The sequence below is a fragment of the Choloepus didactylus genome, chromosome 3 (genome assembly GCF_015220235.1).
Source record: "Choloepus didactylus isolate mChoDid1 chromosome 3, mChoDid1.pri, whole genome shotgun sequence".
NCBI lineage: Eukaryota > Metazoa > Chordata > Mammalia > Pilosa > Megalonychidae > Choloepus > Choloepus didactylus.
Window position 1 is genome coordinate 27,815,561 of NC_051309.1, and position 15,289 is coordinate 27,830,849.

Genomic DNA, 15,289 nt, shown 5'->3' on the forward strand with positions numbered 1-15,289 from the left:
AATTCTGGAGATTTCTCTATTTCCGATTGCAAAGTTTTCCTAACCCATGCAATTATTTTTGCTGCCGTCTACACCGCTATAATTTGCCCAAACGCTTTGGGATGCCCTTACTCTTCTCTCCACCCCCAGGCTCCCCTAATCACGGTGGGGGCGTGAATAGGGGAGAGAAACGGGCCCCCTCTTCATCCCCACCCCCTACCTTTCCGGCTCAGCTATAACGCGCGAGAAAACTCTCCGCGGCACCCTAGCGCGTCTGGAAACGCCCTCGGGGGCGGGGCTGGAGCGCCGCGCACGCGCTCTGCAGCAGCATCGCGCCTGCGCGGTGGAGGGGCTGAGGGAGGCGGGGGATTGGTATGTGACGAGTGTGTGAAGGGAGGGAGGCGACCGGACTGAGTGTGGTACTACGACGACCGCGGGCTGGAGGGGGCGGGGGGATGCGCCGCGGCGGTGGCGGTGGCGGCGGCGCGGGCGCTGGGGCTGGTGTTTGGAGGCACCAGAGCACCGGCTCCCGGTCTCGCCACGGCAACAGCGCGAGTGTCGCGCGCGGCCTGAAGGCGCAGTACTTTTCTGCCCCCACCTTTTAAATTTTATTGTTTTGAATAACCGGAACCAATGAACGCAGCCGGGACCCGAGCTCTGGAGGCCGCCGGGGCCGAGGGAACTAGGCTGACGCCCGGCAGGAGCCGGCGGCGGGGGCGGCTCGGGGAGTCGCCGGCGGTTGCGGCGGCGCCTACCGGAGCGGGCGAGTGGTCCGAGGCCGGGGCGCCGCCGCGCTCTCCCCCCGCTCTTCCTCCGCGCTCTCATCCCGCCGCGACTCCGGGCCCAGCCTTGGGCTGGTTGCGGCGGAGGCGGCGCTGGACTGCGCTTTTGGTGCTCGGTCTGTTAGTGGCCGGAGCGGCGGACGGATGCGAGTTGGTACCGAGGCACCTCCGCGGGCGGCGCGCGGCGGACTCTGCTGCAGCAGCCGCCTCTTCAGCTGCGGCGGTGGGCGGCAGCCCGGCGCTTATGACAGGTGAGGGCCCGTGGTGGGGGAGGGCGGCGGGATCCCGCCATCCCCGGAGGGGCTCGCGGTACGGCTAGTGCGTGATGGGTGTCGGTAAGCTGGCGCCGCTGCGCTCCTTCGCGGTCCTCCACACACTGGGCTCCTTCCCATTTTACCCCGACACCCCGCCCTCCACCGAGCTTCTGGACGGCTGTGGCTTCACCGCTCTTCATTCGGGCACCCTGGTGTTCTAAGCTGAGCAATGCGGTGGTTTCTTTTCCGTGCTGCAGAAGAGCCAGCAGGGTCTGCAGGCTGATGTGTTTTTTTTTTTTTTTTTTTTTGAAGCTGGTAGAAAAAGTCAGCTGCGGCAATGCGGTATTGTGTCTGTCTCTGGTGCTGGTTGCTCTTGTAAAAGCAGCTGGCAGCGAGTCTCACCGGTTCATAGCCTTGCTGAGCAAAACATCCCAGGGGAGGCTGCTAAAGAGGAGTCTTTGAGAGCCATAATACCTAGTGCTGTTAAGTGGTTCCGTAGTAGTATGCGGAAACCTCTAAGTCAAATGTGTATTTTTTGAGGGGTAAGAGGAAGGCCGTTTTAAAGGAGGAAAGTATTTGCTTGGTGGGTGCATCACTGAGTGACAGAAGTTGCAGAATTCTACTCAGCAGATAACCCGTAAATGCATCTAAAATTTAACATGTGCAGGAGATTCAGGGCTTGTATTTGAGCAGCACAGTTCTGATAGACTGCACCAGGTCCCTTTATACAGAGTGTTCTTGAAATTATTGAAAACTTGCAAACATGTTTGATAAAGCTTAAGTAGAAAACTGTGTCTTTTTAAAGCCTTCCAGTGTCGTGTACAGCTGAAATCTTGTGGTTTAAGTTTACTGTAAGGATCCTAAATAATTGCTTTTGGAAAAGTACTGGAGCTAAAGTAATGTTTTTCTTATTACTTCATTATTTTCAAAGCAAAGCTATAAGTTCTCTACATAAACTACAAGATTTTAAAAAGGGAAAAGTAAAGCATAAAGAAGATGACCCATTATTAATTTATCCATAGTGATGATAGTCCATCAGGCGTCTGAAAGTTACTAACAGCTGCTTGGAGAAGTGCTCAGGCTGTATTCTTTAGAGTGAAGCAGATAATCTCTGTATTCTATGATAGGATGTTAATTCTAGAAGGAAGAAGGATGTTGGCAAACTTTGTTTGTATAGAATGTAATGAACAGAATATTTAACTTGCTTTTCGCTGAAACATATCAAGCCCTTTTAAAGCTTGATAGGGAAGCTGTTGAAAATTGAAACATCCGACCTATCAGTGTCACTGTGTGATTTGAATAATATGATTACAGAATGATCAGTGTTAGAAACATAGTTTGAGTGAGAAGGTAGTCTTACGCTTGAATAGTCTTTATTCACCTAAGTGGAAAATTAAAATGTGATGAAGAATACTTGTTATCAGGAAAGGTGCTAGATAAGACTACAGTTTGAAGGTTTGATGCTTGATTCAGGAAGGGAGGGCACAGAAACATTTGGGCTTCTGGAAGTTATGAGAATGTGGCTCTTGGTTTTTTGAACAGAAAAGTTTGATTAATAAATAATTGGCTAATGCTTTATCAAAATGTAATTGATAGAAGGGCATGTGATTCAGGAAATTTAGTATTTATTCACCATTAATAGTGTTTTTGTATCCTATGTAGATTATATCAAGAAAATTACTTCTGGTAGACTTCTATTTTAATAAGCTGCTTATTTGAAGACTTCAGTTTCTCAGTAGTTATGTATGGCATTGTCAAAAAGAAAGGGTGATTCTTTTAGAGGAAAAAGTTTGATGTATCACACAAGAGGTTTGTACTGTAGTGCTTTTTAAGTGTAAAGTTTTTACAGAAATGACATTAACTCTGGGATTTCTAATGTCCTTATTCTTTTCCTTTGTTAGAATTCTTTTAACAAGTCAAAAATTTATGTTTAAAGTTTAAAATAATAAAGCTACACAACATATAAGTTAAACTGTGGTCATTTTAATAAGTTTATGTAAATATGGTTAATATCACTGGTATCTCAGAAATGATTTGAAAGTCCGTAAGAAAGTCAGAAAATGTTGAAAATTTTTTTGATCTTGTGGCCTCAATAGAGTTTCTTCCCATTCTTAAGATTGTTTGGATAGGGCCTTCTTTTATGGTTTTCATTTGTAAATGTGCTAAGCCCAGAACATAATTTATAACTGCTCTTGTACAACTCAGGAAGTAGAATGATAGACTGAATTTTAGAAAATAATGTGTTGTCAGATTTTAGCCAGCATTAAAGGATAGAAATGGAACAGAGCTTCTGTATTGAGAGAAAAAAATTTCCTGTAAATTTTGAAAGTTAAAAATTCTTGAAAGGATTCTGAGAGAACCCCATATTAAAGTTGTCATTTGACTATGACTGTTTTTAATAGCTCTGTAAAGAGATAGACAAAATCTCTTTAGCTTCTCTTTTCCCCTTCCAGGTTGCTATTTTTAATAGTACCTTTAGAAACTTTTCATAAAGACTTGCCTTTTACTAACAAAATGTGGAAAACATTCTTTTCCAGTAAAGTTTGCCCCTCAGTGGTTGTACTTTAGAGATTTTAGTGTATTTTAAGGATAAACTGCCTTTAAATCTTCTGTCCTTTGCTTAGCTTTGAGCAAGCAAGTGCTTTTGTGGAGAAAGAGACTATGACAAACCATCAGAATAAACAGACCCATTGTCGTAATGAATATTGGATTATATCTTATTTTCCTTTTTAATACCTTTTCAGAATTCAGCATGCAAATGTTTTTGATAAAATGGAACAAAAATATATATAATGCTGTGTAGTAAGGGTTTTAGACTATATATATTTTTAGGGCTCCTACTGTGAAATTGATTGAGATTGAAATCATGTTAGGAATTGGTGACCAGGAGCTTGCTGATTATATTTTAAAGTAGTGCTTTAATAGTTCAAGACATTACTCTTTTTTTTTTTGGCCTAACAGGTTTAGAATCCGACTTTATTCCAGTGGGGAGTGATCAGTTTCATCCAGATGTGGACCCTGAGAAATAGTTTATGAAAGGAGATTACTACATATATATATATTAAACTATTGTTAGAGTACAGTTCTTTATTCTGTCAAAATATGAAGAATAATTGAAACATTTAAAAATTCTTATATGTCATTAATTGCAGAATTTTTAAAAATAAAATTTTAACTTTGGAAATGTTTGCTTCTATTACTCTTTGTGAAGTAAAGTAACATTCTGTAGTGCTTAAATAAAAGTTTTATCTTACCTATAATACCATTTCGCTAAACTGATATGTTATTAGATATAAAATGCACATTTTTAAACATGTCTTTGGAAAGCATTGAAATGTCAAATGAAAATTTAAAATTGTTTTAGTTTCAAAGTATAATACCATTTAGAAGAACCACTTTGCCCTGTAGCATTGAAAACATTTGTGGGGCATTCATTAATTTAGATGAAAATATATCAGATTAGCATGATTGGCATTGGAAAAATTCTAAGTCTCTCACATTTAATTATCTTTCCTTGCATCTGTAACATTTACTCAGTAAATATAGTCATCTTTTTTTTAAATTAGTAGTTCGCTTAAGTGCAATATAGTATATATATTCATTGCTTTGAGGAATATTTTACAGTAAATTTACATGTGTTAATGTATACATTGCAAAAATAAACTTGCAGTATACTTCACGTAGTACTAGAAACCTTTATTGCCCTTTTTGTGAAGTTGCTGTGTCCGAACTTAGCTTATGTTTTCTAGAAGACTTTTCATGGCTAAGTCTTCTGTATCCTCTTTTTCCTTCCCTTTAGTTATCATCACCAGTCCTTTTTCCTCACTAGTCTTTGGCTGTTTCTGTATTTGTATAGCTTTTGCTAACTATAGGATTAAAGACTCTGTTTGTATCCATTTTGACCTAGCCTGTTTTGAACATTTAAGAATTAACAGTAATCTTATTGGTCTGTATACATTGCATCCTTTTGTACTCTTCTTGGGGATACCATGGCAGAACTGACCAGTTTCTGTCGGGAATCCCCTGGCATGGAAATAACTTAAAGGGCCAGTTGGAAGAGTGGCTTTAGGATTTAACTTAATATTTAGCAATAAAGAGTTTCCACAGAGGAACTCTTTAATGGGCTAAAGGCTTGCTTTTTGGCTAGATAAATGCTAAGTGTTTTTAGATTAATTTAGACTTTTCTTTTGAGTAACTATGTCCAGTACTTTGTCTATTGGCTCATTTGTTGTTAATGTTGAAGTGTGGGTTGCTTTCAAAATGGTGCTTAGAGATCTGTATTTATGTATGTGTATGACAGCCAAAGTATAAACTGGTTAAGGCAATGTTAAAATTAATATTAAGTAATATGATTAGCAAGCCATTTTTGACATTCGCTAGAGTTTGGACATTACCTTATTAACGTCTGCCTAGGAGATTACTTTTGAATTGATCAGGTTTTATCAGTCAGGCTACTATTGAGCAGATGCAGAATGCCACATCCAAGAATTGGAAACTGCCCATTGGGATGTCAGACTAATAAGGGTTGGGTAAGATAGATACCTTTATTAACAATTAATATGTATCATTATTGTGCTGAGTGCTTTATATACATCACTGTTTTTCATTCTGATTAGACTAACCCTGTTAGATAACTGCTTTTATTTTCATATAAGAGATGAGGAAACTGATGCAGGATGATCTTAAGTAACTTGCACAAGGTCACAACTAGTAGGTAGCAGTCAGACACTGAACCTGAAGTTTTCTCTCTCTAAAGCTTCTATTCTTAACTGGTGTGTTGTCTTCATCCGTATATACATAACTAAACATAATCTGAGACAATGTGATTAAAACCATAGTGGAATGCAAAATGTTGGGATAAGGAAGAGGATGTTAGGGAATATTACTTGGAGGAGGGTAGGATTTGAGCTGGACTTTGATGTATAGATAGGACCTCATGTGGAGGAAAGTGAAAGGGGTTTCTAGGAGGAGGCATATGAACAAATAAGAGTAAATTGATAGTTTTCTTCAGAGTAAGCGTGGGGTGTATGTAGAGTAGTGGGATATGAAAGGAGAAAGAAGGTTGGGGCCAAATTGTTGAGGGCTTTACTGTTCCTTAGTATTGACAGTAGTTCCCCTATGTATTGATATGTCAACATATTTAAAACTGGTACTCAGTCCTGTACAGGGGAGTGTGGGAAGCCACAGGATAAATTTGGTACCTTTTCTTGGACTACTCTTTTAGCTAGATTTATTTGGGAAGCATTAAATATTTATTTGACAGTTAAAAAATATTAAACATGCACATTATGGAGAATGTACATTTTTCTTTAATTTTTAAGGTAAAACAAAAGATTTAAAATGGTATCTTGAGCTTTCAGATTGCTTTGTTTGTAGACTCTTGGAGTTCTGAATCCAATCTCCTGTAATTAGGGGTTGAGAAGCACTGTGGTTTTTGAACATGAGAGTGACATGACCTCCAGGTTTGAGAAAGCTAATTCTGGGTGGATAGAAGTGAGGAGATAATAGAGATAAAAAGGCCATTAGGAAGCCACATTGAAGTAGAGGTCTTGAGGATTTAAATTATGCAGTGGCTATGAGAATGTTTAGAAGAAAATTTTGTAAAATTTGTATTATTCTTGACTTAGATTTTTTTAGATTAAAAAGTAATCTGCCGATTCAGGAGGCGGGGCAAGATGGCAGACTGGTGAGCTGTATGTTTTAGTTACTCCTCCAGGAAAGTAGGTAAAAAGCCAGGAACTGCGTGGACTGGACACCACAGAGCAATCTGTCTTTGGGCATACTTCATACAACACTCATGAAAACGTGGAACTGCTGAGATCAGCGAAATCTGTAAGTTTTTGCGGTCAGGGGACCCGCGCCCCTCCCTGCCAGGCTCAGTCCCGGGGGAGGAGGGGCTGTCAGCTCCAGGAAGGAGAAGGGAGAATTGCAGTGGCTGCTCTCATCGGAAACTCATTCTACTGATTCAAACTCCAACCATAGATAGACTGAGGCCAGACACCAGAGACTCTGAGAGCAGCCAGCCCAGCAGAGAGGAGACGGGCATAGAAGGAAAACAACACGAGAAGCTCCAAAGTAAAAGCAGAGGATTTTTGGAGTTCTGGTGAACACAGAAAGGGGAAGGGCGGAGATCAGGCCTTGAGGCGCATATGCAAATCCCGAAGCAAGGCTGATCTCTCTGCCCAGGGCACCTTTCCTTAATGGCCCTGGTTGCTTTGTCTATTAGCATTTCAATAACCCATTAGATCTCTGAGGAGGGCCGTTTTTTTTTTTTGTTTTTTTTTTTTTTTTTTAAATCCTTTTTGCTTTTTCTAAAACAATTACTCTAAGAAGCTCAATACAGAAAGCTTCAAAGAATTGAAATTTGGGCACGTCAAGTCAAGAGCAGAACTAAGAGAGCTCTGAGACAAAAGGCAATAATCCAGTGGCTGAGAAAATTCACTAAACAACACAACTTCCCAAGAAAAGGGGGGTGTCCGCTCACAGCCACCATCCTGGTGGACAGGAAACACTCCTGCCCATCGCCAGCCCCATAGCCCAGAGCTGCCCCAGACAACCCAGTGTGACGGAAGTGCTTCAAATAACAGGCACACACCACAAAACTGGGCGTGGACATTAGCCTTCCCTGCAACCTCAGCTGAATGTCCCAGAGCTGGGAAGGGGGAGCAGTGTGAATTAACAGAGCCCCATTCAGCCATCATTTGAGCAGACTGGGAGCCTCCCAACACAGCCCAGCAGCCCAGAACTGCCCTGGGGGGACGGCACTCACCTGTGACATAGCACAGTCATCCCTCAACAGAGGACCCGGGGTGCACAGCCTGGAAGAGGGGCCCACTTGCAAGTCTCAGGAGCCATACGCCAATACCAAAGACTTGTGGGTCAGTGGCAGAGACAAACTGTGGCAGGACTGAACTGAAGGATTAGACTATTGCAGTAGCTTTAAAACTCTAGGATCATCAGGGAGATTTGATTGTTAGGGCCACCCCCCCTCCCCGACTGCCCAGAAACACGCCCCACATACAGGGCAGGCAACACCAACTACACACGCAAGCTTGGGACACCAATTGGGCCCCACAAGACTCACTCCCCCACTCACCAAAAAGGCTAAGCAGGGGAGATCTGGCTTGTGGAGAACAGGTGGCTCGTGGACGCCACCTGCTGGTTAGTTAGAGAAAGTGTACTCCACGAAGCTGTAGATCTGATAAATTAGAGATAAGGACTTCAACTGGTCTACAAACCCTAAAAGACCCCTATCAAGGACAGCAAATGCCACGAGGCCAAAAACAACAGAAAATTATAAAGCATATGAAAAAACCAGACGATATGGATAACCCAAGCCCAAGCACCCAAATCAAAAGACCAGAAGAGACACACCTAGAGCAGCTACTCAAAGAACTAAAGATGAACAATGAGACCCTAGTACGGGATATGAAGGAAATCAAGAAGACCCTAGAAGAGCATAAAGAAGACATTGCAAGACTAAATAAAAAAATGGATGATCTTATGGAAATTAAAGAAACTGTTGACCAAATTAAAAAGATTCTGGACACTCATAGTACAAGACTAGAGGAAGTTGAACAACGAATCAGTGACCTGGAAGATGACAGAATGGAAAATGAAAGCATAAAAGAAAGAATGGGGAAAAAAATTGAAAAACTCGAAATGGACCTCAGGGATATGATAGATAATATGAAACGTCCGAATATAAGACTCATTGGTGTCCCAGAAGGGGAAGAAAAGGGTAAAGGTCTAGGAAGAGTATTCAAAGAAATTGTTGGGGAAAACTTCCCAAATCTTCTAAACAACATAAATACACAAATCATAAATGCTCAGCGAACTCCAAATAGAATAAATCCAAAAAAACCCACTCCGAGACATATACTGATCACACTGTCAAACATAGAAGAGAAGGAGCAAGTTCTGAAAGCAGCAAGAGAAAAGCAATTCACCACATACAAAGGAAACAGCATAAGACTAAGTAGTGACTACTCAGCAGCCACCATGGAGGCGAGAAGGCAATGGCACGATATATTTAAAATTCTGAGAGAGAGGAATTTCCAGCCAAGAATACTTTATCCAGCAAAGCTCTCCTTCAAATTTGAGGGAGAGCTTAAATTTTTCACAGACAAAGAAATGCTGAGAGAATTTGCTAATAAGAGACCTGCCCTACTGGAGATACTAAAGGGAGCCCTACAGACAGAGAAACAAAGACAGGACAGAGAGACTTGGAGAAAGGTTCAGTACTAAAGAGATTCGGTATGGGTACAATAAAGGATATTAATAGAGAGAGGGAAAAATATGGCAAACATAATCCAAAGGATAAGATGGCCGATTCAAGAAATGCCTTCACGGTTTTAACGTTGAATGTAAATGGATTAAACTCCCCAATTAAAAGATATAGATTCGCAGAATGGATCAAAAAAAATGAACCATCAATATGTTGCATACAAGAGACTCATCTTAGACACAGGGACACAAAGAAATTGAAAGTGAAAGGATGGAAAAAAATATTTCATGCAAGCTACAGCCAAAAGAAAGCAGGTGTAGCAATATTAATCTCAGATAAAATAGACTTCAAATGCAGGGATGTTTTGAGAGACAAAGAAGGCCACTACATACTAATAAAAGGGGCAATTCAGCAAGAAGAAATAACAATCGTAAATGTCTATGCACCCAATCAAGGTGCCACAAAATACATGAGAGAAACATTGGCAAAACTAAAGGAAGCAATTGATGTTTCCACAATAATTGTGGGAGACTTCAACACATCACTCTCTCCTATAGATAGATCAACCAGACAGAAGACCAATAAGGAAATTGAAAACCTAAACAATCTGATAAATGAATTAGATTTAACAGACATCTACAGGACATTACATCCCAAATCACCAGGATACACATACTTTTCTAGTGCTCACGGAACTTTCTCCAGAATAGATCATATGCTGGGACATAAAACAAGCCTCAATAAATTTAAAAAGATTGAAATCATTCAAAGCACATTCTCTGACCACAATGGAATACAATTAGAAGTCAATAACCATCAGAGACTTAGAAAATTCACAAATACCTGGAGGTTATACAACACACTCCTAAACAATCAGTGGGTTAAAGAAGAAATAGCAAGAGAAATTGCTAAATATATAGAGACGAATGAAAATGAGAACACAACATACCAAAACCTATGGGATGCAGCAAAAGCAGTGCTAAGGGGGAAATTTATAGCACTAAACGCATATATTAAAAAGGAAGAAAGAGCCAAAATCAAAGAACTAATGGATCAACTGAAGAAGCTAGAAAATGAACAGCAAACCAATCCTAAACCAAGTAGAAGAAAAGAAATAACAAGGATTAAAGCAGAAATAAATGACATAGAGAACAAAAAAACAATAGAAAGGATAAATATCACCAAAAGTTGGTTCTTTGAGAAGATCAACAAGATTGACAAGCCCCTAGCTAGACTGACAAAATCAAAAAGAGAGAAGACCCATATAAACAAAATAATGAATGAAAAAGGTGACATAACTGCAGATCCTGAAGAAATTAAAAAAATTATAAGAGGATATTATGAACAACTGTATGGCAACAAACTGGATAATGTAGAAGAAATGGACAATTTCCTGGAAACATATGAACAACCTAGACTGACCAGAGAAGAAATAGAAGACCTCAACCAACCCATCACAAGCAAAGAGATCCAATCAGTCATCAAAAATCTTCCCACAAATAAATGCCCAGGGCCAGATGGCTTCACAGGGGAATTCTACCAAACTTTCCAGAAAGAACTGACACCAATCTTACTCAAACTCTTTCAAAACATTGAAAAAAATGGAACACTACCTAACTCATTTTATGAAGCTAACATCAATCTAATACCAAAACCAGGCAAAGATGCTACAAAAAAGGAAAACTACCGGCCAATCTCCCTAATGAATATAGATGCAAAAATCCTCAACAAAATACTTGCAAATCGAATCCAAAGACACATTAAAAAAATCATACACCATGACCAAGTGGGGTTCATTCCAGGCATGCAAGGATGGTTCAACATCAGAAAAACAATCAATGTATTACAACACATTAAAAACTCGAAAGGGAAAAATCAATTGATCATCTCAATAGATGCTGAAAAAGCATTTGACAAAATCCAACATCCCTTTTTGATAAAAACACTTCAAAAGGTAGGAATTGAAGGAAACTTCCTCAACATGATAAAGAGCATATATGAAAAACCCACAGCCAGCATAGTACTCCATGGTGAGAGACTGAAAGCCTTCCCTCTAAGATCAGGAACAAGACAAGGATGCCCGCTGTCACCACTGTTATTCAACATTGTGCTGGAAGTGCTAGCCAGGGCAATCCGGCAAGACAAAGAAATAAAAGGCATCCAAATTGGAAAAGAAGAAGTAAAACTGTCATTGTTTGCAGATGATATGATCTTATATCTAGAAAACCCTGAGAAATCAACGATACACCTACTAGAGCTAATAAACAAATTTAGCAAAGTAGCGGGATACAAGATTAATGCACATAAGTCAGTAATGTTTCTATATGCTAGAAATGAACAAACTGAAGAGACACTCAAGAAAAAGATACCATTTTCAATAGCAACTAAAAAAATCAAGTACCTAGGAATCAACTTAACCAAAGATGTAAAAGACCTATACAAAGAAAACTACATAACTCTACTAAAAGAAATAGAAGGGGACCTTAAAAGATGGAAAAATATTCCATGTTCATGGATAGGAAGGCTAAATGTCATTAAGATGTCAATTCTACCCAAACTCATCTACAGATTCAATGCAATCCCAATCAAAATTCCAACAACCTACTTTGCAGACTTGGAAAAGCTAGTTATCAAATTTATTTGGAAAGGGAAGATGCCTCGAATTGCTAAAGACACTCTAAAAAAGAAAAACGAAGTGGGAGGACTTACACTCCCTGACTTTGAAGCTTATTATAAAGCCACAGTTGCCAAGACAGCATGGTACTGGCACAAAGATAGACATATAGATCAATGGAATCGAATTGAGAATTCAGAGATAGACCCTCAGATCTATGGCCGACTGATCTTTGATAAGGCCCCCAAAGTCACCGAACTGAGCCATAATGGTCTTTTCAACAAATGGGGCTGGGAGAGTTGGATATCCATATCCAAAAGAATGAAAGAGGACCCCTACCTCACCCCCTACACAAAAATTAACTCAAAATGGACCAAAGATCTCAATATAAAAGAAAGTACCATAAAACTCCTAGAAGATAATGTAGGAAAACATCTTCAAGACCTTGTATTAGGAGGCCACTTCCTAGACTTTACACCCAAAGCACAAGCAACAAAAGAGAAAATAGATAAATGGGAACTCCTCAAGCTTAGAAGTTTCTGCACCTCAAAGGAATTTCTCAAAAAGGTAAAGAGGCAGCCAACTCAATTGGAAAAAATTTTTGGAAACCATGTATCTGACAAAAGACTGATATCTTGCATATACAAAGAAATCCTACAACTCAATGACAATAGTACAGACAGCCCAATTATAAAATGGGCAAAAGATATGAAAAGACAGTTCTCTGAAGAGGAAATACAAATGACCAAGAAACACATGAAAAAATGTTCAGCTTCACTAGCTATTAGAGAGATGCAAATTAAGACCACAATGAGATACCATCTAACACCGGTTAGAATGGCTGCCATTAAACAAACAGGAAACTACAAATGCTGGAGGGGATGTGGAGAAATTGGAACTCTTATTCATTGTTGGTGGGACTGTATAATGGTTCAGCCACTCTGGAAGTCAGTCTGGCAGTTCCTTAGAAAACTAGATATAGAGCTACCATTCGATCCAGCGATTGCACTCCTCGGTATATACCCGGAAGATCGGAAAGCAGTGACACGAACAGATATCTGCACGCCAATGTTCATAGCAGCATTATTCACAATTGCCAAGAGATGGAAACAACCCAAATGTCCTTCAACAGATGAGTGGATAAATAAAATGTGGTATATACACACGATGGAATACTACGCGGCAGTAAGAAGGAACGATCTGGTGAAACATATGACAACATGGATGAACCTTGAAGACATAATGCTGAGCGAAATAAGCCAGGCACAAAAAGAGAAATATTATATGCTACCACTAATGTGAACTTTGAAAAATGTAAAACAAATGGTTTATAATGTAGAATGTAGGGGAACTAGCAGTAGAGAGCAATTAAGGAAGGGGGAACAATAATCCAGGAAGAACAGATAAGCTATTTAACGTTCTGGGGATGCCCAGAAATGACTATGGTCTGTTAATTTCTGATGGTTGTAGTAGGAACAAGTTCACTGAAATGTTGCTATATTATGTAACTTTCTTGGGGTAAAGTAGGAACATGTTGGAAGTTAAGCAGTTATCTTAGGTTAGTTGTCTTTTTCTTACTCCCTTGCTATGGTCTCTTTGAAATGCTCTTTTATTGTATGTTTGTTTTCTTTTTAACTTTTTTTTTCATACAGGTGATTTGAAAAAAGAAGGGAAAGTTAAAAAAAAAAAAAAAAAAAAAAAGATGTAGTGCCCCCTTGAGGAGCCTGTGGAGAATGCAGGGGTATTCGCCTACCCCACCTCCATGGTTGCTAACATGACCACAGACATAGGGGACTGGTGGTTTGATGGGTTGAGCCCTCTACCATAAGTTTTACCCTTGGGAAGACGGTTGCTGCAAAGGAGAGGCTAGGCCTCCCTATATTTGTGCCTAAGAGTCTCCTCCTGAATGCCTCTTTGTTGCTCAGATGTGGCCCTCTCTCTCTGGCTAAGCCAACTTGAAAGGTGAAATCACTGCCCTCCCCCCTACGTGGGATCAGACACCCAGGGAAGTGAATCTCCCTGGCAACGTGGAATATGACTCCCAGGGAGGAATGTAGACCTGGCACCGTGGGACGGAGAACATCTTCTTGACCAAAAGGGGGATGTGAAAGAAAATGAAATAAGCTTCAGTGGCAGAGAGATTCCAAAAGGAGCCGAGAGGTCACTCTGGTGGGCACTCTTATGCACACTTTAGACAACCCTTTTTAGGTTCTAAAGAATTGGGGTAGCTGGTGGTGGATACCTGAAACTATCAAACTACAACCCAGAACCCATGAATCTCGAAGACAGTTGTATAAAAATGTAGCTTATGAGGGGTGACAATGGGATTGGGAAAGCCATAAGGACCAAACACCACTTTGTCTAGTTTATGGATGGATGTGTAGAAAAGTAGGGGAAGGAAACAAACAGACAAAGGTACCCAGTGTTCTTTTTTACTTCAATTGCTCTTTTTCACTCTAATTATTATTCTTGTTATTTTTGTGTGTGTGCTAATGAAGGTGTCAGGGATTGATTTAGGTGATGAATGTACAACTATGTAATGGTACTGTAAACAATCGAAAGTACAATTTGTTTTGTATGACTGCGTGGTATGTGAATATATCTCAATAAAATGATGATTAAAAAAAAAAAAAAAAAAAAAAAAAAAAAAAAAAAAAGTAATCTGCCTACTTACAGGAAGTATAAGGAAAAAAAATTACCTCTTAATTTTAAATACCTAGAGTTTGTAGAATGACTTCTCTTTAAATTGGTAAAAACCCTTGAAAAAATGCAAGGAGAAGCACATTATTATTTGTAGGATATCTTCTTCATTTCAAATGTTTCTATAATTTAATGATACAAAAATTAGCTATTCTTTTTGTATATCTTTGGACTTAATGTGATGATTTTCAAGGTAGTTAACAGAAAAGTAGTTGCAAATATTTTGTCAGTTGTTTGATAAAACAAAACATGGTTTTTGATGGCTAAAAGACAATATATTTGGCAATAAAATGTTTATATAAGGCTATCAGTATTCCATTATTAAAAATACATGTTTATTTTTTAACAAAAGATAACTGTTTCCAGATTGAACTGATATTAAAATAAATTGGAGGTAAACTTTACCCTACCACTACCTATAAATAACAATGTATGGTAGTACTGGCATATTTGTTTCAAAATTAACTTTTGAATTTTATTCATGTATGAATTTCAAGCTTGATCTCCTGTAGGTAATAGTTCCTAATGCCAAATCTAAATGGTTCATTTTTTTTCCCTTATACTTCTAGATTTTGTATCGGTAGGCACGGGGTATTCAATTCCTCTTGACACTTTCTCATCTTGTCTTCACTAACTATTCTCCTTGACTGGGTTCATTGTTGCTAACTTTTAAGAGTGGTTCTCCCTAAGTCTGTCCATAGTCTTGTGTTCTTCTAGTCTAGCTGAACATTTC

At 39.6% G+C, this 15,289-nt stretch overlaps 1 protein-coding gene across 1 annotated transcript in view; it reads left to right on the top strand.

Moving 5' to 3' along the window:
* Positions 1–435: 435 nt before the first annotated feature.
* Positions 436–15,289, top strand: part of STIM2 (stromal interaction molecule 2) — a 164,754-nt gene continuing 149,900 nt past the window's right edge. The window contains 1 exon segment of the mRNA XM_037829535.1: positions 436–1,012. Coding sequence (XP_037685463.1) covers positions 613–1,012 — 400 coding nt within the window. The 5' untranslated portion in view covers positions 436–612.